Below are 23,789 nucleotides of genomic sequence, written 5' to 3' on the forward strand. Positions count from 1 at the left end.
CAGATTTAAGCCAGCCCAATTCATAACTACATTAAATATAAATTGTTTCAACATTCGAATCAAAAGGCAGAGTGGGTAAGAAAGCAAGATTCAACTATTTGCTGCCTACAAGAAGTGGATCTTACATATAAAGACATAAATAGGCTAAAAGTTAAAAAATGGAAAAAGATACATCATGCTAACATTAGCCCAAAGGAAGGTGGAATGACTACATTAATATCAGAAAAACTGGATTTCAGAGACAAGAATATTACCAGAGATAAAGGGTCAATTCATCAGGAAGGTATAAAAGTCCTAAATGTTTTTGCACCTAATATGTTTGAACTTCAAAATATGTGAAGTAAAAACTAATAGAAATATAAAAAGAAACAGACAAATCCACAAATACAGTTGGAGATTTCAATATTCATCTTCTAATAATTGATTAGAACAGTTAGAAAGAAAGTCAGTAAGGATACAGAAAATGACACCATCAATCAACTTGACCTAAGTCACATCTATAGAACAGTCTCCCGATCAAGAACAGAATATACATTCTTTTCAAGTATCCACAAAGCATTTCCCAAGTAAAGTCACATCCTGGTCCATAAAACATGTATCAATTAAAATCATATAAAACATGTTCTCTGGCCATAATGGAACTAAATTAGAAATCAATAACAGAAAGATACCTGGAAAATCGCCAAATATATAGAAATGAAATAACCCATTTCGAAATAACCCCTGGGTCAAAGAAGAAATCTAAAGGGAAATAAGAGAGTATTGTGAAGTGAATAAAAATAAAAACACATCATATCCAAATTTGTGGGACATGACCACAGTAGTATTTAGAGAGCAATTTATAAAGCACTAAAAACCTATTTTAGAAATGGAAAAAGATCTCAAATGAATGACCCTCAGTTCCACTGTAGGAAACTAGAAAATTAACTCCAAAGTAGGGAGAATAAAGTAAATAATAATATTCATAGCAGAAATTAGTGAAACAGAAGGCAGTAAAACAACTGAGAAAATAAATGAAACCAAGAACAAGTTCAGTAAAATTGATAAGCCTTTAACCAGACTGATCAGGAAAAAAAAATACATGAGAAGACATAAGATATAAGACATTATCAATATCAGGAAAGAGAAGTGACACCCTATAGATCTTACAGACGCCAAAAGGATAATCAGGTAATCTTGTAAACAACTTTATGCCAAGAAATTCAACAACTGAGATAAAATGAACAAAGTCACAAATTTTAAGCTTACTTGAAAACAAACAGATAACCTGAAAAGTCTTATATCTATTAAAGAAATTAAATTTGTAATTTCAAGCCTTTTCACAAAGAAAACTCCAGGGTAAGAGGACTTCATTGGTCCACTCTACCAAACATTTAAGGAAGAAATAATACTGATTTTATATAAACTCTTCCAGAAATGACTACACATATATGGATATTGGATTTTTGACAGACAGAGGTAGCATTTAAGAGCAGCAGAAAATAGTGGTCTATGGTAGGCAGAATTCTAAGCTGACACAGATAATCCTTGCCCTTCTACAGTCTCCCTCCCTTTTGAGTGTGGGTGTCACCTGTGAATCTGATGACATCTTACCCCATGACTAGGTTATGTTATACAGCAGAGATGACTTTAAGGATGATTATCCTGGTGGGCCTAACCTAATCACACAAGTCCTTCAAAATTTGAGTTTTCCTCTGGCTGGTGGGAGAAGAGGAAGTCAGAGATTCAAAGTGCTAAAAGGATTAGAAGTACCACTGCTGGTTTGAAGCTAGAGTTCATGTGGAAGGGAACATAGAGTGACCTCTAGAAGCTGAGAGGGACCCCTGGCTCACAGTGAGCAAGACAGTGGGTACCTCAGTCATAAAGTCACATAAACTGGACTTTGTCAACAACCCAAATGAGCTCAGAAGTGGATTTTTGGATGTGCAGGGCCAATAAGGGAGGTTTCTGAGATCGAGGCAACAGTGACTCTTGAGCTGGGTGGGAGTTACATGGGAGTTTACTTTGGGATAATTCATGGAGGTAAAAACATTCATGTTTTAATCACTTTTCTGTAGTGTTATTCCTGAATCAGAAACAACTCAAAAATTCAAATAACTTATAAGGAATTTTATATTTCTAAAAGTAAATTTTTTTTCTTTTTAATCAGGGAATGTTCCTCACCCTATCTTAATTTCTATTCTTTTTTTTCCCCTGATATTTTCTGATCTAAGTATACTTTTTTTTTTTTTTTTTTTGGACTTAGCCACCCAGGTGCCCCTGGGTATATACTTTTTTTTTTTTTTTAAAGAAAGTAACATACCAGTTTCCTTTCCAGTAATTGCTCCAAGGAAGCCATCTTTTTCATTCCTCAGAAATGCTCATAACACAACACAGTGGTCAGAAATAATAATACCAAATGGACATGTAATTTCCTAAGGGGAAAACACATTTCTCTTGGCAATGACTGTCAACAGCATTCCTGGAAACCCAGCAGAATTCAGTTTCAAGCACCACTGTGAAGGAAATATCCAGGAGCAGGAGTAATGGAAACAAAAACATGAACATGAAGGAAAGAGAACGATTTAGAAGAATGTGAATGAATTGTTTACTTTTTTCCCATTACAAATCTAAATAGAGGTATAAGAAAACTCACCAAGGAGTCTAATATTCTATTCTATTTGCTACTGTATCTTCTGAAACCTGCTTAGTGTTCAAGTATCACTACAGGACTTCCCCTCGCAGGAGAGTGGCTAATGGAATGAAAGGAGTGGGGGCTGACGTTGGAAGACCAGTAAGACTTTCAGCTCACAGGTCAGATGGCATTACTAAGTTCTCCAAGTACACATAATCTACGACGGAAAACTGCTTTCTGCTGAACTCCATCACCTGTCTTGATGCTATTCTGTCTTTCTGGAAAAATCCCAACTCATCTTCAAGTCCAAATTCATTTGTCTTCTCCCTTCCTTACCTAGGTAGAAGTGATTTCTCCTTTATTGGCACCACTCATGCTGGGCATCTGTTCTCATGATAGCCCTGTGACAGATGACAATTCTTCACATTTGTCTCCCTTGCCATGCTGGAAGTGAGCTTAAAGGCAGGAGCTTTATTTCATTTACTATTCTTTTCAGGGCTTAGCTGAGTACTTGGTTCATGGCAGGTGTCAGTAAGCGTTGTTAAATGAAATGGGAAGGGACTGAGCTGGTGTTGGTTTTTTGGGGAGGTGTGGGGGGTGGTGGCCAGGAGGAAAAACCTGCTGCTTTCCTTGAAGTGGTGCATGAGCTGATGTTACAGTGGAGACCAGAACTGAAGGCAGACACACACGGACACTGGTGAGCTGAGCTGGGAGGTACTGGTATAAGACTAGCACAAATCACTGCAGGGAAGAGGGAGAGTCTAAGAGATTCTGTTGAGACTGACCAAAAATTAGGCCTCATAAAGCACTGGTCTCAGCAGTGAGGGAAAATGCAGAGAGAGGTACACCCACAGTGAGTGATACGGGGCAGATGCACACACAGTTTTCCGAGGTAGAACTTGGGGACTGGAAGCCAAGTTGTCTTGCTGGTTTGGTGACAGGTAATCTAGAGCCTCCTGTAAGGTTTCACAGTAGAATGCCCCCGTTTGTTTGATTTTGCCATTATACTGGTTATTATAACCATCCATTTAGTCTGCAAACAGATCATCTTACCTCTGTGATGCTGAGTTCACCAAAGGGAAAAACACAACTCAAGGTGTACGATTTTTTTTCTTTTGGGGAAAAATAATACAACTTTTTAGAGTAGCAGATAATATATACATATAAATTTCTTTAGAAAAATATAGTAAAACTTTCATTGAATCATTGAATTCTAAATCTGAGGGGATATCCTAGTGTTATATCCAATCACCTTTTGTCCTAAATCCTAATACCGACCACATACACACACACAAAACTTTTCTGTCATGTTGCATTTTAGGCTAAATTTCCATGAATTATTAAAGCTGCAGTTGCCTTTTAACAATAGATTTTTCTAAGCTACACACATAAATGAGAGAATAGGTAACATGGGAGTCTGGTTTTGTCTTACTCAAAAAATTATTCTGAGATTGAGTTAAAAATATTTTGAGAAGAAGTGTGTTCTTTTCATATCACTGTACATGTTTAAAACAGTTATTTCCATATAGATCAAGGAAAGGAAAGATAATGAAAGTTTTTTTTTATAAGAATGTATGCAACAAAGTAACAGAACCTACCAGGAATGCCCTTTGTCTCTGCACTATGTTTTTCTAGATAGGTAACTGATATGAATTAAAACATGAATTTGGCCTAACTAATGAAAAGACCCTAGAATATTTTTTAATTATCTTGACCTGTGATATTGCTAAGCTAAAATATATTTGCTTTTAGCTTTGATCAAGAGATCCAATTTAGCTGTCTCAGTGAAAAGCCTATTTCTTATGAAACAGAAGAACATCTATTGTAAAGAAAATATGCAGTAGCAAACATTCCAGAATTAAAATTAAGCTAAAAAAAAACCCCATATATTTTCTTTAAAAACAACATTTAAAACAATCTGATTACGCAAATTGATCTGATGAACATGGTGGTACAGTTTATAAAGTATGCTAACTAGAATTAGGGTACTCTTTGAATGCTGGGTAGGAAGTGATGTTTCACTCCCTCAATCTGCTGAAGAAGGCTAATGCGTAGACTCCCAGCCTGTAGGAAGTGCCTTCTTTGCCAAAAGGGCAATAGCATTTGAAATACTTGCATATTTTGGTTCCTTGAATTTTTCAGACCTTACTACAACAAAAAAATATGTGTATAAACTAAAGGATACAGAAAATCAGTGTCTATCTAGATAGGGCAGGATTTATTATCCACTATTTGGACTAGCAAACTTCCTCCGTTTGTTTCTGTGAGATTTCTACTGGAGCACAGACATTACATAATGTGCAAACACTGCAAGGCTTCCTAAAAGTCAAGCGGGCGTGTTAAAGGTCACTGTCTAGATGACAGGAAAGCCAGAGAAACAGGTCTGCAGGGGATGTCACGGATGGCACAGACCACCGAGAATGATCTTGGAGCCAGTCTTCCTTTCCCTTGGTGAGCCCTCTCTTTGTGTAACCTAAAAATCGTATCTTCTGACTCAAGTGGGTTGGTTTGAATACTGATTACCTTCACCATTCATGGGATATAAGCTCGGAAGGAGCCCATTAATCATTTGCAAAAGCCCAGGTCTTATGAGTATTGGTCTCGCTCAGCTGAGACCGTCTTCCTTTTATAGTAAGCAAGGTAATGGGTGGGAATCACCTAAGGGATAGCCAGGGCAAGCCCGGGCAAAGGCAGTTTCTGGGGTACTTTTTGCAAGAGGAGACCAGGGTGATGAGGGATCCCAAGGGGACAGGTAGGAAGAGGCTGGCTAGGATGACTGAAATGCTTGGTTAAGGATCAGCCTAGGGTCACTCCCAGGAGACTTAATTAAGACCCATGTAAACCATGAACCAAGAACCCAAAGAAAAAAGACAAGTAATTTTTGCCTGCTTTGCCTTTACCCAAGGTACACAGACTGAGTGGGTAACAGGGAAAAAGACCCCTGAAGTACCGCTCACTTGAATATCAGAAGGCCAGATCTAGAACAAAGAGAATAGAAAATCAGAGAAGGAAGGATGGCAGAAATAGCAGAGCTGTGCTCCAAAAGTTTGTTTGCACGTTAGTTGTTTGGCACAGAGATGAAGCAAGGCAGCTGGGAGCTCAGTCTAGAGTCTAATTTGCACACAGTATCACTCTACAGTGGTTGTGTGGAAAAGGAATCCCAGGGCTCCCCAAGCAGCAATGTGGCTGGAAGACTCTGGTTGCCTTGAGCCAAGGAGGGTAGTGTGTCATGTCCGAACTATCTGTTTCTTTCCTTTTTTTTTTTTTAATTTTTTTTTTAAGATTTTATTTATTTGAGAGAGAGAATGAGATAGAGAGAGAGACAGCATGAGAGGGGGGAGGGTCAGAGGGAGAAGCAGACTTCCCGCTGAGCAGGGAACCCGATGCGGGACTTGAGCCCGGGACTCCAGGATCATGACCTGAGCCGAAGGCAGTCGATTAACCAACTGAGCCACCCAGGCGCCCCCGAACTATCTGTTTCTTGATGCCTGCACTTGGGGTCTCTGGAAGACATAGCAGGTCAACTGCTACAGCTGGATGGATGATTCCTTTCTCTTATGTGCAGCTTAATCAGCCCACTTCTCAAAGAGGGTGCTTAGAACTCCGGTGTAGAAAAATTGGAAAATACCTTTATATAATTACCTCTTTTAGTTAAAAACATTAAACACTTGACTATATGTCATATGTGTTACATAGTCACTAAATGTATACAGAAAAACAAATAAAACTTTCATATACCCCATGTCCTGGTTTGGGTTTAGAAACTATTTCTAAGGCTCCTGGGTGGCTCAGTTGGTTGGGCGGCTGCCTTTGGCTCAGGTCATGATCCTGGAGTCCCGGGATCGAGTCCCGCATCGGGCTCCCTGCTCGGCGGGGAGCCTGCTTCTCCCTCTCACCCTCCCCCCTCTCATGTACTCTCTCTCATTCTCACTCTCTCAAATAAATAAATAAATCTTTAAAAAAAAAAAAAAGAAACTATTTCTAAGGAGGTATAAGCAAAGCACAGGTGGCTGCCTATCTAATGCCTATCTGAAACTCAGATGTTTTGGGTGAAGTGTTCTATAAAAGTCTATTAAATCCTGTTGGTTGATACTGTGGTTGAATTCTTCTATATCCTTGCTAATTTTCTGTCTTGTTCTATCAACTGTTGAGAGAGGTGTGCTTAAGTACCCAACTGTAATTGGGGATTTGTCCATTACTTCTTTCAGTTCTATCGGCTTTGCTTCTTATATTTTGCAGCTCTCTTGTTTGGTGCACACACGTTTAGGATTGCTATGTCTTCTGTCTTCTTGGTAGACTGAACCTTTTATTATTATTATGCAATGTCCCTCTCTGTCCCTCGTAATTTTCTTTGCTCTGAAGTCTATTTTATCTAATATTAATACAGTCATTCCTGGTTCCTTTTGATTAATGTTTACATGATGTATCTTTTTCCATTCTTTTACTTTCAATCTACCTATATAATTATATTTGAACTGGGATGTGTGAAGATAGCACATACTTAGGTAATGTTTTTTAATCCACTCTGCCAATCTTTGTTTTTTAATCGGTGTATTTTGACCATTTACATGTAATGTAATTATTGATATGTTAGAGCTTCAATGCCATTTTATTATTTGTTTTCTGTTTGTTCTATTTTTTTGTTTCTCTGTGTTCTTTCTCTTGCCTTCCTACATGTTACTGAATATGCAGGGGTTTTGGTACTTAGTAGGAAAAGCAGGGAAAAGTACATCCATTCCATTTTCCTGGAAGCAGAATTCCTTGGAGGAAAATGGAGTCCCTAACTGGAAAATGCTTTTTATAATCTCCTCTATAGGGTAAAAATAAAAATACCAAAACACTGCCTGTTCACTCTACAGGAATATTGGGCCTGGTTTCCTTGGCTGGTTTCTCCTAAGTTCTCACACTGGACTAACAGGGTGCCCCGTGGATTCCTATAAAGATTCCATATGTACTATATACAGAATTTTTCCCACCATCTGACAGCTAGGGTGGAGAATCAGAAGGATAAGTTTTAAAATTAAAGCTTGATGAAAATTAAAATTAAACCTTCTATTCCTATTTTTATTTTATGTCTATTTTTTTTTTTAAGCTTTTGGGAGAAAGAAACCAACAAATAATTCCTTGCTCAATATTCACCGACTGTCTGAGGTTATTCTCTTACCACTTTCTGATACTAGAATAAACATATACATTTTATTTTTCCTTTCTTTTATTTTTAAATTTTATTTTTTAAATTTTATTTAAATACAAGTTAGTTAACATAGAGTATTATTCGTTTCATTGGTAGAATTTAGTGTTTTGTCAGTTACATATAATACCCAGTGCTCATTACATCAAGTGCCTCCTTAATGCTCATCACCCAATTAGCCCATAGTTAAGAGTCTCTTATGGTTTCTCTCCCTCTCTTTATCTTATTTTTCCTTCCCTTCTCCTATGTTCATCAGTTGTTTCTTCAATTCCACACGAGTGAAATCATATGGTATTTGTCTTTCTCTGACTTGTTTCGCTTAACATAATACACTCTAGTTCCATCCATGTAGTTGCAAATGGCAAGTCAGTTAAGACTTCATTCTTTTAATCACTGCACAGAAGTCTGTTTGCATTTCTATACACCAATAATGAAGCAGCAGAAAGACAAATCAAGGAATCGATCCCATTTATAATTGCACCAAAAAACCACAAGATACCTAGGAATAAACCTAGCCAAACAGGTAAAAGATCTGTACTCTGAAAACTATAGAACACTTAAGAAAAAAAGTGAGGAAGACACAAAGAGATGGAAAAACATACACATTTTAAAATGTGCTTACCAAGGCAGAATGGTTCTAATACATTCAGAACCGAAAATTCGCTCTGTAGGTTCATCATTCGAAGGCCAATTCTGATCACAAAGGACTTGATTTTCTCAGGCCATGGTTTAAGTAGAAGGTAGGCAAAAACATAGAGAGCATATCGAAGCTGGCACAGAAGTGGAGTGGCGATCCTGCCATTCGGTGACTCGGCCATTCGCTCAATTGTTGGAAAGAGCAGAAAGGAGCGAATTATCTATAATAAAAAACATACTTTGATGAGAAGTTTTCTTAAGGGATAACCCACTGTTTTATTGTTTCTTCCATACAGTATGGACAAATGGGGTTTCAGAATATGACTAAAGATCTGTTGTGAAAGAGAACCACCATCTGCTTGTCTTCTTACTGCACAAGCCATCTGGGGGAGAATATAAGGATGTCCCCTTGAGTTACTGGGGTTAATTTTCAGGGTGAGGAGCACGTCAGATTCCTAGATACTTTCCTGACTGGGACAGCAATTCACAATCCTTTTGAAAGGCTGCTGGAATTAGGAATTCATGTCCCATCTCAGTAGTTACACCATCTCGACTGACTAGTGATACCAGAAGAAAGTAGAGCTACATAAAGAACCCTGGTTCTAGTCAGCATTTCTTTTACTGATTATATTTGGGGATAGTTCACTTTGGAAAATGTCTTTTCCTTACTTTTACCAATAAAAGATAATCTTTAAGAGGACCAAATACACCAAATACATTTCTAACACCTAATTTAACCTTACTAAAGTGCAGGCCAGAAACAAGAAAAGCTGGAAATCTCTACCTACATGGGAAAATGTTCAAGGACAAAAATATAATTTCAACTGAACTCATCAGGATATCAGGAAATATATACTCCACAAGAAAGAAGAGCATTGCTAAAACATTTTAAATTTACCATTATCTACCATATTAATATTTTAAAAATATATAAAAATAATTTCTATGAGGGGCCAGAAAAGGCAAATAGTTAAGCACAATCCCTATTAATAACAGAGTAACATAAGTGAAATAGATCACCAATGTTAACAGATTGTAGAACAGAAAATGAGAATGGACACAATGGTTTTATTTTTTTTTAAAATGTTTAAATTAAGTATAAGCGGGCGCCTGGGTGGCTCAGTTGGTTGGGCGACTGCCTTCGGCTCAGGTCATGATCCTGGAGTCCCGGGATCGAGTCCCGCATCGGGCTCCCTGCTCGGCAGGGAGTCTGCTTCTCCCTCTGACCCTCCCCCCTCTCATGTGCTTGCTCTCTCTCATTCTCTCTCTCTCAAATAAATAAAATCTTTAAAAAAAAATAATAAATTAAGTATAAGCTACAAACAGAAAAGCATATAAAACTTTAATGGCCAGTTTAACACATAATGGATAAAATGAACAGCTATGTGGATCCAACAACAAAACACTCCCAGCATGGCGTTTTCCAATCCCAACTCCTACCTCTGCTCACATCATAGGTAACCTCTATCCTGACTTCCTTACTTTGCTTTATACCAATACTTAACATTCCTTAATACTATAATCACTTCCTTCTTTTGCTTTACATTAATAGTTACCATCCTGCAATTGACTGAATTGTGACTCCCCTGAAATGTGATAAAACATGATTATATGTAGAGATAAATGAGGTCACAGGGTGGGGCTCTGATAGGCAGGATTAGTGTCCTTACAAGGAGATTCACCAGAGAGCTCGCTCTCTCTTCCCAAAGCACATACAAAGAGGTCTGGTGAACACACGTCTCACCAGGAACTGACCATGCTGTCATGCTGATCTTGGACTTCAAGCCTCCAGAATGGCGAGAAAATAAATGTCACTTGTTTGAGCCCCCTAGTCTATGGTATTTTGCTACGGCAGTTCGAGCAGACTAACACATATTCCTTAGTACCAAAGTTAAATCTTGTCTGTTGATGAATTTTATTTAAATGCAATCAGCAGTATGTTTTTGTGTTTTACTTCCTTCACTCAACACTGTAGGATTCATCCATGTTGATATACGTAGCAACAGCTTATTATCTTGGCTCTATAGTTTTCCACTGTATGAATATACTGTTATTTATTTTACTGATAGATATTTGGGTTGTTTTCAGTCCAGAGATATTACAAACATGCTGCTATGAACATTTTTTATATGTGTCTCTTGGTGCATGTATGCATGTAGTTCTGTTGATAATATCACTCAAGGTAGAAATACTATGTCATATGGTATCTGCAAGTTCAGCTTTAGTAGGTAATTCCAAATAGTTTCCCAAAGTAGTTGTACTAATGTACCCCCACACCAACAGACACAAGACTCCTATTGTTACATATCTGCACTACATTTGGTACTGACAAACTCTTTAATTTTGACTAACCTGATGAATAGTGGTATTTTACTGTGGCTTTGTGTTTCTCTGATGACCAGTAAGGTTGAACAACTTTTATGTGTTTACATTTTCTATATCCCCTGAAATGTTTATTTAAGTCTCTTGCACACTTTTCTATTAGGCTGCCTATCATTTTCTCTCCTTGATTTGTAGTCTTGTTTTTGTTTTTTTATTCTAGATACTAGTCCTTTGTCATTTTGTAGTCTTGGCTTGCCTGTTCCTCTCTTATTTTTTTCTTAACGGACATAAATTCCTTAAGTTCGATGCAGTTGAATTTAAATCTTTTCTTTTGTACTTACTATTCTTTGTGCCTAGCTCAAAAAGTTCTTGTCCAACCTCAAATCATGAAGATATTACTTTTTTTCATTCAAAATGCTCCTTTAGAAATTAGGTAAAGCTACCTCTTAGTGGAGTCTTTTCCTTTGATTCCAGCTATCAGTGATTTGTCATTTCCCTTATGTGTTTACATTCCTCCTTTTGGATGAACTGAATGCACTTTTCCTGGAAGGACCCGACAGTACACCTACACTGACAGTCCTTTTCCATAATAACCTGTAGGGTGGCACTGCCCAAACGTTCAAGTTGATCTGTAATTCTCACTAATATACAGTCTCTCTGTTAGTGTCTCTAATAAAGAACAGGGATTTGAGGGTGAAACTGGGGAGGACTCTTTTCTTTCTAATCATCTTTCTTGTTTTTCCTTGGTCATATCTGTCAGTTGAGTGCTCAGCCATTTCCTTTTCGCTCAATAGTAGCTGAGATATTTTAGTTGTTTCCTTTTTGGTCATAATAATTTGACCTCTACTAGGTCTCCTCCTCTGTCACATCAGTAAGAATGTACTGTTCCTTGTGGTCTTGGTGGTGAATAAGACATTCTTTGGGAGCAGGAAGCCACAGCTTTTTCTGATGACTTTTTTAAATGCTGCCTTGGCAACTTTACATGTAAAATGCTCATAATGTGCTTTTGGAGTGAATGTAGGGTTTCAGCTAGAATATGTGAGTTTCTGCCACCTTAACATCTTCTTCAGTACAAAGCAGAGGAGATGGTAGATGGACTGTGTGTGCTTAATTAAGGCATTCATGGGGACTTGTGATGCAGATGACTGTGGACTCCAGAGCATCAGGTATGATCCAGAATCCTCCATTCAGAGCCAGCTGCCTACTCTGCAATGGGTTTATACAAAGATTACATATAAAGATTCACATAAAGGTTATGGAATCTCTGTGAAGTCTGACTAACCAAGAAAAGTCAGTTAAAGGAATCATCCTCCCTGGATGCCACTTTCAGTGTGAATTCCAACCCAGTGTATTCAAACACAGACAGAGAAGGAATGAGATCAGCTCTGGAATCCCAGGACTTCTCTGATATTCGGTCTTCTTCTTCCCCTCTGGTGTAGCACTGGGATATGGCATTCCTGATTCTGCCATAACCACCACAGAGTGAGAACACAGGGTAAGCAGGGCACGCTGCACCAGCATCATAACTGCAGGCCTCTGCCCTCGCAGGAGGCACCTGTAAAGAATCCAACAGCCCTGAACAGTGGTATGCTGCTACTTCACTTCTGCCTTTCTGTCCAAAGACATTCTTCAGGACCACGACCAATGGCTCAAAGTCAAATGTGACTGCTGTCACTCTTAAGAGATGTGGAATATCCCCGTCAGACTGGCAAAAATTACGAAGTCTCACAATACTGAGTGTTAAAGATATGGACCAATACGAACTCTTACACAACATGACATTAATGACTATTACACTTTCTGCCTCTGTTTTTGAGACCCCACTTTAAGGGGTGTCTGGAACTCACACAGAAAGTAAATTTTATCATTTTGTCAAATGTTACCAGTTTAATTTGGGGATCTGGCACTTACTTGTTTACCAAGCAGCATGCTTTAGGAGTCCGAGACGTAGAAATGATGAATTCTCTCAGCACTGCAGTGGTGTTACAATTAACCACTGATTTTTACACCTTCAAATTCAGAAGTCTTTCCTTATGTTTTGGGTAGTTCTAACATCATGAGTCCTTTTATACCTGTAAGTGCTACCAATGTTCTATTGGACTTAACAAGTCGTGAGAGATTCAAACAGGGATGGATTTACACAGAGCAATCTTTGGTGCTGGGAGAGGCAGGGTTTCTAGCTGCCCTGCAGAGGCCTCCCAGCAGAAGGGCCAAGAAGGAGCTACTTTTCCCAACCACAGGAAGTCTTCTCCCTTGAGGCTGGAAGCAGGTGTTAGCAGCTGCAGTGGCCGCAAAGGAAAAGATGAAGGAACTGACTTCTTGGCTTCAGCTGGGCTCTCATTCGCCAGTCTCACCAGGAGCCTTAGGAACACACCATGCTGACAAATCCAGGTGAGCCACAGTTCGCGGGCCCGGCAGCTAGCATTCTTTAATAGTATCCCCAAAAGCTCTGTGGTCTAGTCTTCCACACTTACGTTCATAATCTACCTGAAGCTGATTGTTATGTGTGCCATGAAATATGGGTCTAATTTAATTTCTTAACATATGGAAACGTGATTGTCCCAGCACTATGAACTGTAAAGGCTGCCCTTTCCCTGCTTTTCTGCACAGACACTCCTGTTGTGAATCCCATGTAGATGTGAATGGGTTCTTTTCAGTGCTCTCTGACCCGTTCTGCTGGCCTACCTCTCTCAGTCTGTGCCAAGAGCACAGTGTCATACTTAGAAAAGCTTCATTATATTTTGATATTTGGTACAGTAAGTTAAACCCCAGCTTGTTCTTCAAAAATGCCTTGGGTATTTTTGGCTCTCTGCATTTCCATAAACATTTTGGAATTGGCTATTCAAGTTCCACAAACATCTCACTGAGATTCTGATTGTGCTAAATTTAAAAATTAACTCGAGGAAAAGTAGTATCTTTACAATACTGAGTTTTCCAACGCATGAACATGGGATAGTTCTCTTTTTTTGTGTCTCTAAAAATGTTTATACATTTTACATGTAGTCATCTTGCACAACTTTTGTCAGATTATTAGGTACTTATTTTTTTATGCTATTGTAAATGGGGTATTTTAAAAATTTCATTTTCTAGGCGTGCTTGGGTGGCTTAGTTGGCTAAGCATCCGATTCTTGGTTTTGTCCAGCTCAGGTCATGATCTCATGGTCGTGGGATCGAGCCCCGCGTTGGGCTCTGTGCTCAGTGCAGTCTGCCTCAGATTCTCTTTCCCTCTCCCTCCCGCTTGTACTCTCTGTCTCAAATAAAGTCTTTAAAAAAAATTCATTTTCTAAATGGTTGCTGCTTATATATGATATAAATAATATTTACATGTTGATTTTGTGTCCAGCAAACTTATTAAAGTCCCTTAGTTCTAATAAGTTGTCTGTAGATATTTTGGATTTTCTAAGTACATAGTCTTATCATCCACATTAATGATAGTGTTATTTCTTCCTTTCAGATCCTTGTATCTTTTTTTTCTTACATTACCTAAGCTAACCAAAACCTTAATACAATGCTAACAGAAGTAATTCTTGTTCCCAAGCTAAAAAAAATTTTTTCCCAATATAATCACAAAACATGATATGCACTGAAGGTTTTCTAGAGATATATTTTGTCAGATTAAAAACATTTTCTATTCCTAGTTCGTTAATTGCTTTTAAAAATCATAAATGGATGTTGAGTTTTATCAATTACCTTTTTTGTATCTATTGGGATGATTTTATGATTTTTTTCCTTTCATTTATTAATGTGGTAAACTATCAATTGATTTTCTAATGCGAAATTAACTTTTCATTCTTGGGATAAACCCACGTGGTCATGATTCATCCTTTTTACATGGTTTCCTAGTATTTTGTGTAGGACTTTTGCATGTTGATAAGTGAGTCTGGTCTATGACTTTCTTTTCTTGTATTACTTTTTTCCAGGTTTAGATGTAAAGGGTTTGCTAGTTTGAGGAAATTGAGTTGGAGAGTATGGTCTCCTCTTCTGTTGCCTAGAGGATTTTGTAAAATAATAATGATTTATTCTCCAAATATTTGATAGAATTCATCAGTGAAGCCTGGAGTATAGTTTTAGGAAGTTTTGCCTATTGATGGATTCAATTTATTTAATGGCTTAGGACGATTCAGGCTTTTAAAAGTTTTTCTTGGAAAAATAATAAAAGTTCTTCTTCAATATGTTTAATGTTTTCTTTTCCTAGGGGTTTGTCTATTTCATTTAAACTTCAAAATTTACTGGCATGAAGTTATTTATAATATCCTGTGATTATACTTCAATCTCTGGACCACAGTAGTGATATTACCTCTTTCATTCCTGATATTGACTATTACTACCTGACAGAGTAAACCTTTATAATTATGAAAGAACTCTCTTCAGGGGTGCCTGGGTGGCTCAGTCAGTTAAGTGTCTGCCTTGGGCTCATGTTGTGATCCCAGGACTCTGGGATGGAGCCCCACATTGGGCTCCCTGCTCCGTGGGAAGTCTGCTTCTCTCTCTCCCTCTGCCCCTCCCCCTGCTTATGCTCACTCACTCTCTGTCAAATGAATAAATAAAATCTTAAAAAAAAAAAAACAACTCTCTTCATTTCTAGCATGCTTTTCCCTTAAGGCTAATTTTAATATGAACATAGCTACTACAGCTTTCTTTTGATTAGAATTTATAAGATACAACTTTTCCCACTCTTTCACTTTCTACCTTTCTATGGCCTTATATTCAGAGGTTATATTTGGATGTTTTTCTCTAACTAATTTGACAGTCTTTGTCTTTTAACTAATATGATTAATATGCTTACTACTTTTTTATTTAAATAATTCCTAATATTTTGGAGCTAAGTCTAAAATCTAAACCTAAAATCCTACTTTGTTGCTTTTTTATTTTTTGTGTACCTTCACCTTATTTTTTCTTCTTTCTTACTATCTTTTGCAATGAGAAAGATATAAATAATAAATAAAATTGATAATAAATATTAAATAATTGAGTAAATGATCCAAAAGTGATTAAAGCATGTATGTAAGTCACAAAAATGATTAATAATTCTAAAGTAATTAAAGGACAATTTAAGGAATAAATAACAATAAATAATAAAATAATAAATAGAAAAATGTGCATGTTAGTAAACTCAAGTCCATGGGATATAGGGAAGAAATACAATGAAAGGAGATTAGGAATTACTGGAAGTGGTGGTGTAGTTTTTTTTTTTTTTTTAAAGATTTTTATTTATTTATTTGAGAGAGAGAATGAGAGACAGAGAGCATGAGAGGGAAGAGGGTCAGAGGCAGAAGCAGACCCCCCGCTGAGCAGGGAGCCCGATGCGGGACTCGATCCCGGGACTCCAGGATCATGACCTGAGCCGAAGGCAGTCGCTTAACCAACTGAGCCACCCAGGCGCCCGTGGTGGTGTAGTTTTAAATAGGGTGTCGAGGGAAGGCTACAAAGAAAGCTGACATTTGTGCAAAGGCAGTCATGGAGTGAGCTGGAAGATATTCGGAAAAAAAGTTTTTCTGGGAGACGGAGGAGCAAGTCAAGTGCAAAGGGTGTAAGACAGAACCTAATTTGGTGTGTTGAGCAAAAGCACAGAGAACAGTATCGCTGGGGTGGGGTGTGTGAAAGGACAGCAGGTTATGCTGTGATCACAGGGACAGCAGGAGGGAGAGAGGATGTAGGGTCTGATAGGACTTTGGGTTTTACTGTGAGTAGCTAAGAAGCCTTTGAAGGGTTCTGGAAACAAGATTGATGTGTTTGACTTCCATTTTAATAGAATTACTCTGTTGTTGGACTGTTAATACTGTCTCAAAAGTGCTAAATCAATGAAATTAGACAAGATAAAAAATGAGTTATAAATATTGGAAAGGCAAAATTACCATTATTTATGACTTTTGTTTAAAACATTAAAAAATCCCATGTACAAAAATAATAGCTAAATACAAATGTAAGAAGAAATGTAGTGCACTTATCTAAAGAAAACTTTAAAACACAATGGGACATTTCTTTGTTCTTCTATTGCAAAAGAGATCTAAATTCTCCCACTAAATTAATGCATCAATTCAATTCATTTCAATCCCAATTAAAATACTAAAAGATGATTCTTATTTTGAAATTTAATGAATTATATTAATGTTCATTTGGAAAATAAAATGCACTAACTAGGAATTCTGAAAAAGAAGAGAAAGAGATCGGCTCTCCGAAATACTGGACAGATTATGAAGCTACAATAGTTGAAACTATTTATCAGAAAACAATCACATAGCTCAGTGGAACATAAAAGAGTCTCAAAACAAACCTGAATACGTGCGGGAATAAAATTTATATGAAAGCATCAGTGGAGAAGAAAAGTTGTTCAATAAATGCTGTTGGGAAAACTGGAAAAAAGAATTACTGGGAGTAGCCAAGGATTGGAGATGAGAGTTCATAAGGAGGAGTGGACCCACATATGGTGGTGTGCCCATACAATGGAAAACTATATTACAATGAGACATCAGGTAGATTTGCATGTGCTGACAACAAGGATGTCCAAATTCTCCTTCTTCTTTGAGACCAGCTGGTCGGGACTGTGAATAAAAGGGAGTTAGCAAACTTTAAAGGAATCATTCTATGTATTTGGGCTCATATGCTCTTTGGGCTTTCAATTCTGAAAACACAAAGGCAATTTTGCTTATTTTCCGGTTTTTCAACTACATCCTATGAATGATACCCGGAGAATTAACGTCACTGAATAATGCAGTCTCCACCAACTGGAATTTAACTGTTCAGCTCTCAATCTTATTTTCTCCTCCAGGCAACTTTTAAGCCGTATTAGTAAAAAATGAAACCAACTACTATCATCAGGGATTTGGCTAAAAGGATAATTCCAGGGAATAATGTGAGATCAGTACATTTAATCCTAATCCCCTAAACCTTCTGCCACTTATAAAATAGCACCGTGGATGATAAATGAAAATACTCAGAACTAGGACCCTCAGGTGCTACAAATTCTTCATTAGGAAAGTAAAACGAATATATGTTCTCTTGAACTCTGTTTGTAAAAGCAGAAAAATACATTAAATGGGAAAGCTAGAAAGAAATGTTTTCATTTTTTTTTCCTGGCCAATCCATTGATTGATCTCCAATCAACAATCACCTAATGAAAATGACCTGCTTTCCCAGAAGTCTGGTGGTTTAGTCCTTTATGATAACTCATTGCTCATTTTAGTTTCAAGTTTACTCACTTCAAAACAAGGGCTTCTTTGTGTTTATTAAAATGTCCTTAAAAGATTTAGAGAATATAAATGGTTAATACAGTTACTGTCATACTAAAAAATACACCATACAGATTCCATACTAGTTATGTAACCCACAGTACAAAGAACTTCAGACTGATCAAATCAGCTGGCAGAAAGAGGAAGCAATCCATTACTTTGTATAAATGATCCATTACTGTGACCCATGTTAAACAAAACTGCATGCAAGGGAAACTCTAAAAATACACGAGCAACTACAGGGTTACATGTGGTTGATCTGTATCAATAATAAAATGAGAATTCAAGTGCACTCTGAAATCATGGAAATGTGCTGAAACAATAAGGAAGTTCGAATACATACTCTGAATGCATCATTACCTCTCAAAACTGTAAGAAGACCAAAGATTGCTTATCACAACTAATACTTAGTTGATGAGACTGGTTTTCCTCTCTTGCCTTTGGAGAACAACAGTTATTACCTGTTGGGTGAAACTTATATTTTTCATAGATACCATAATGGTAACTTCAATGAAATTTATAGTCCAAATTTGATAGGATAAGCCACAGTAATAAACATTTTTTATTCATACAGAAACCTATTGGCAAAAAAATCACCAAGGTCAAGGAAGTATACCCAATTTTATAACACAGCTGTGCAGAGAAGGTTTCCAAATCTGTGTACGTGACAAAACATTTTCTTATGTTATGGTCTCATTAAAGAAAGAACTTCTAGGCTGGCCAGTTCATTCTACTCTAAGGAAACATTCTCATATACTTCACATGCTCATTTGAAATCTACCAGAGTCAACTTTGATGATGAAGCACCACCATGTTTTCTTGAATAGTGCAGGAAAGTAAATATACACATTGGGACTTTTTTTTTCCCCCCCACACTGGGACTTTTTACAGAAGGTACATTTTGGGGGATTAGAGATAGTATTTTGATGTTTATTTTTTCTGAATTTATTATTATTGTTAATTATTTGATGGAAAGGAAGTTAGGAACAATTTGAAGGTAAGGTAAGTAAGATGTCTGATGTTCAGACATGGGTTATATGCAATCTGTTTCATTAAATAGGCATGTTTTTTAAACAAAGAGTACAATCTAAAGAATCATCAATAAACGTTATTGTTCAGATAGTATACTACAGATACATCCGTCTTTCTGGGATGCAGCCACAATGCCTCTACATTTGGACTGAATGAAGCCAAGATAAATGGTACTTCAACAATGTCAAAAGAGCAGTATCACTGCCACTTTCCCTATTTGTTTATTAGCTGAGCCCACCTGCTGCAGTAAGGGCAGGGTGCTTCTCTACTGCAATGGTGAAAACAAGAGCACACAGCACACGGTTTTTCCTTTTACATGATTGCCAACACTGTTAAGACGTGTTAGAGAACCACATAGCCTTTAAAGATAAAGTTGCTAGGGATCAAGGCACAGACCTAGAAATAATCCTAGTTTAAACTGTTTATCTCTTCTCCCCATGAGGCATGTTTTCCTCTCCTTAGACTATTCAGCTTATTTAATCACATGTACGCAGTTTATAAACCGCAGACGCCACTCAGTTCTAATGATCAAGTGCTTGCTTTCTGAGATCTTGTATTGTCTTAACAGTTTCATAGAGGAGTACGATAGGAATATGCCCCACAGTAGGGAAGGGCTTATAATAACAGTAGTACTGTCCGTTTACTAACTTTCTAGGAACTATGTTAAGGCACCTTATGTACATTATCTCATTTAATACCTGTGACAACCTTATCAAGTAAGTTTCTTCACTCCTGAGAAAACTGAGGTTTGGCAACAAAGACGAGGTGCACACTCAAGCAGGGTAACTCCAGAGCCCACGCCATTAACTATTATATACACTAAATGCTTTCATACAAAATAATTTCTTAGCAATCATTGTTTGTGACCTAATTTCCTACGGGTGAGCCAATCACCATCATTATTGTTAGAGGCAGGCCAATATTTACGAGTGTTTCAAACCATTCAGCTTCAGAAATCACTAACTCCATATCCTAAGAAGTAAAGCATGAGATCCTTCAACAATTGATTGCTGAAAAAAATTATGCCACTTCAACATGTTTTTCTTAAGATGGATGGCATTCAAGAAAATGACCACTTTTATCATTTTCCATTCATGTGAATTATACTCATGACCCTCTGGGACAGAGATTTTTCTATACTTTAATTACCTGAATGTTAAAAAAAAAAAAAAGCCATTCCATGCATTTAACCTACATGTCGGTGCTGCTAATTACAAGGAATGCTTGCATATTTGCAGACAGATTTATATAGCTTATGACCGATTACACTTAAACATTTGAAACACAGGTTCAAAATCTTCCTAGACCCCATTCTTCTCAAGCTTTTGTCATTTCATACACTTCACATTTATTTTCTTTTGAATGCAAAGTGCTCTTCTTCTCAGCTTGGTATCTCTTGGAATTCACTTCCTTTTGAGTCTTTCAGATTCAGAATCACAAAGAACTCAAATAGAAAATAGTGATGCTCACAGACCCACTGCAGATTATTCTTCACAGGCTGCTGGGCAGCACAGCCTTCTATTACAGAGCATGTTACCCCAAACTGAACAGTGTCCTCCAGGCAGCCTCAGTGAATGGGGACTATAGCCAATCTATCCTCACATCTACACTGTGTACTACAACATTCTCACAGGACTACTATGGGCCTTTGGCAATTTCAGCTTTCTCTTGGTTTTCAATGGCAAAGCTACATAGAATCGGAAAGGATGGTTTTGCTAGTTGGCAATTCCCTAAACTTGGAGCTAGAGTAGTCTATGTGGGTCAGGAAGCAAAAAAAAAAAAAAAAAAAATCCCAATTGTTCACAATGGGTTTGGGGCTTTCCAAAGTTAGAAATGGCAGTCTTTAAAAGCTTAAGCCAAGAATGACTGAGAAGGAAGGGTCATTCATTAGGTCTATTGCTTGTTTTTTGGTTGGATGGTTGATTCATTCATTCATGATATACTAGTACCTACAATACGCCAATGCTGTGGGGAGTGCAGGAGACTCACTGGGCGACAAGACAAAGTAGTCTCTGCTTTTAGAGAACCTGACTCTGAGCAGAGAGACATTTATAATAATGCATGATAGGAAGTACGCTACAGGGAAGAAAGAGTACAACAGAACCCTAAAATGGGCACTAGACACCTCTGATTCATCATGGCCTAGGAACCTTTGAGAAGGGCCTTGGAAAGAGAAATTGACAAATATTCACTGGGTACCTCCATGAGCAAAGTGCTAATGACAGAGATCAGGGTTATTTGGGGGAAATTTGTATAAAAGACTCCTCCCCATTTAACTTTGCTAAAGACACTGTGAAACATGTACACCTCTGTTTCATATACTAAAGTACCATTTTAATACCTGAGCTAAGATGAGGCAAAGGTATCCATCACAGGTTTTCAGACTGAGAGAGAGTGGAACAATGGAAAGGCCCATGGCCAGAGGCACACGCTGGGTGCGTGCCAAGCAGCACACAGCGAGTGACTTCTTCCACAGAAGCTGTCCCAGACAACACGCCTACCTTCTCAGAAGTCAAAAGGAAGGCTCAAAGTACGGCTTTCTTGCTACATATTATCCAGCAAAAATGTAGGGCAGCTAAGACCCCAGGGCAGTCAGGGCAGCTAAGACCCCAGGAGACAGAGATTAAAACTTGGGAAAAGAAGTAATTGATTCACAGCAAAGGGTTAGGCCTAAATAACTGAAGTTCATGCAGAAACCCCATTACCAGCTTTGATAATGGAGGAGCTAAGGATGTGTCCTCCTTTCAGATCAGGAAAAAACAGAGATATATCGAAGTATCCTAACATTATCTTCTCCCTTCTAGGCCTCTGAACAGGGTGCTCCTCCTCCCATTGACTCCCAAGTTCTTGAAGGTAGTATCCCTCTGGGTGGTCTCCTGGGCTTGGCCAACACCTGAGTTAGTTTCTGAGTCCTAACGCTGCAACTCACTGAACTTCTGAGACCTCGGCTTCTACGGAGCTCAGAGAGAGGACAAGTGCCCCTGGGAAGGCCCTTCCTTACCTTCTCTAACAGGGTTGGATGGCATTCCTGAGAGCCTACAAACATCTCTGCTCTTAAGAGTGTTTGGCATACAAATATGATAGGTCACTAATTTATCAGTTAAAAATGTTCCATGGTATCTGAAAATGCTGTATGATTGAAATGGGCCTCATTTACTCTGTTACCAGCTCAAATTTTAGCCAGCAACTAATATTTTATATATATATATAAATACACACACACATACACATATATATAGATATGTGTATGTGTATATACACATATAAATATACATACACACACACACACACACATATATATATAGTGTATACATACCCCTATCCTATATATATGAGAGAAGACAGAGACAGATGGAGTATGAGGGTGGGGAGAGGGAGAAGAAATAATAAAGCAAATGAGGTAAAATATTAACAATCGTAAATGTGGGTAAAGTGTATATGGTGTTCTACGTACTATTCTTATTCTTCTAACTCTTCTGTACGTTTGAAACTGTTTCCAAATAAAATGATAAATAATAAAGTGCAGTCCACCACTGCCCTCTATCCCCCAGCCATGGCACTTCCAATCCCCTTGATCTTGCTCCACTCTTTATCAAAGTGGTATCACCTTTGAACATATTAATTTCTACATTTTTCATGTTTATTATCATTTCCCCTTAGCAGACTGTGAACTCTGAGAGGGCAGAGCTTCTTTTCTGCTTTGCTCATGGGCACCTTCCTGTCTATTACAGGTGCTCAGTGACGGTGCACGGCGCCTAGCAGACTGAATGAATGCAGGTCTGGCTGAGGGGCAGTGAGGCTTCCAAGATGACTGCCTCATCCAATATCCCCAAGCAACAACTCCTCTCCAAGCCCAGCTCAGGACTGTGGGTTTATTTAGAAACTGAAGGAAAGAGCTTTCTGAGCTAGTTACGCAGGCACAGAGAAAGGCAGGGCAAAGGGCCCACAGCAAAGAGGGATTAAATGAAAGCCCAAACACTAAATGCTGAAACTCTCACATGCAAACACCAGCCTCTCATGCTGTTTTGCTCTGATGCTGCTGCCCTTAGGCAGGAGATTTGGAGAATTTTTTTGGAGAAACTGAATGGCTCTAGAGAAAAACCATATAGATAGTGATGCTGAGGAATACCACACACACACACACACACACACACACACGCACACACACACAAAATGTCAGGATACCTGTCCAATCACCCTGCAGTGAGACCGACTAGCTGATAAGGCCCACTCTCACACAAAACCTCCTAGGATTTTCAGTGCTTCATTCTTACATATGAATAGATAACAAAGGAATGTCAGACATTTAAGCAAAGCTTCAACTGTACTAGACAGACCAACATAAACGAAACATGAAAAAAGGAATTCAGAATGAATCGTGATAGTGCTGAAATACAACAAAACTCCAGAAATTTTTCTCCTCAGAAAGAGAAAGCAAGTAAGCCGTGAATTAAAAAGGACACTACAAAAAGGGAACAAAGAACAAGAAATTATCTTAGAAATTACTTTCATGAAGGCTGAAATAAGTTTAATTATATAAATTACAAGAAAAAGTTGGGAAAATATCTGGTATTTCTCACTGTATAAAACTAAAAAGAGGGGGAAAGAAGAAAGAGATTGACAATGTAAAAGAAATCAAGAGAATCATTTCTGGATGTTTAACATGTAAATAATGAGAAAACAAGGAGAAAAAAATACAGGAGAAGCTTTTGGTACATAAGGATGCCAGTTTCCATATTAAAAAGGATAAACAGTCCAAGGATTA

At 37.9% G+C, this 23,789-nt stretch overlaps 1 protein-coding gene across 1 annotated transcript in view; it reads right to left on the reverse strand.

Moving 5' to 3' along the window:
• The window catches only part of LDAH (lipid droplet associated hydrolase), a 105,118-nt gene that overhangs the window by 21,858 nt on the left and 59,471 nt on the right, over positions 1 to 23,789 (reverse strand). Inside the window, exon 5 of the mRNA XM_021697462.1 lies at positions 8,428 to 8,662. Within this exon, the coding sequence (XP_021553137.1) occupies positions 8,428 to 8,662 (235 nt within the window). The remainder of the gene's footprint in view (positions 1 to 8,427; positions 8,663 to 23,789) is intronic.

This window comes from Neomonachus schauinslandi, chromosome 10 (assembly GCF_002201575.2).
Source record: "Neomonachus schauinslandi chromosome 10, ASM220157v2, whole genome shotgun sequence".
Taxonomy (NCBI): domain Eukaryota; kingdom Metazoa; phylum Chordata; class Mammalia; order Carnivora; family Phocidae; genus Neomonachus; species Neomonachus schauinslandi.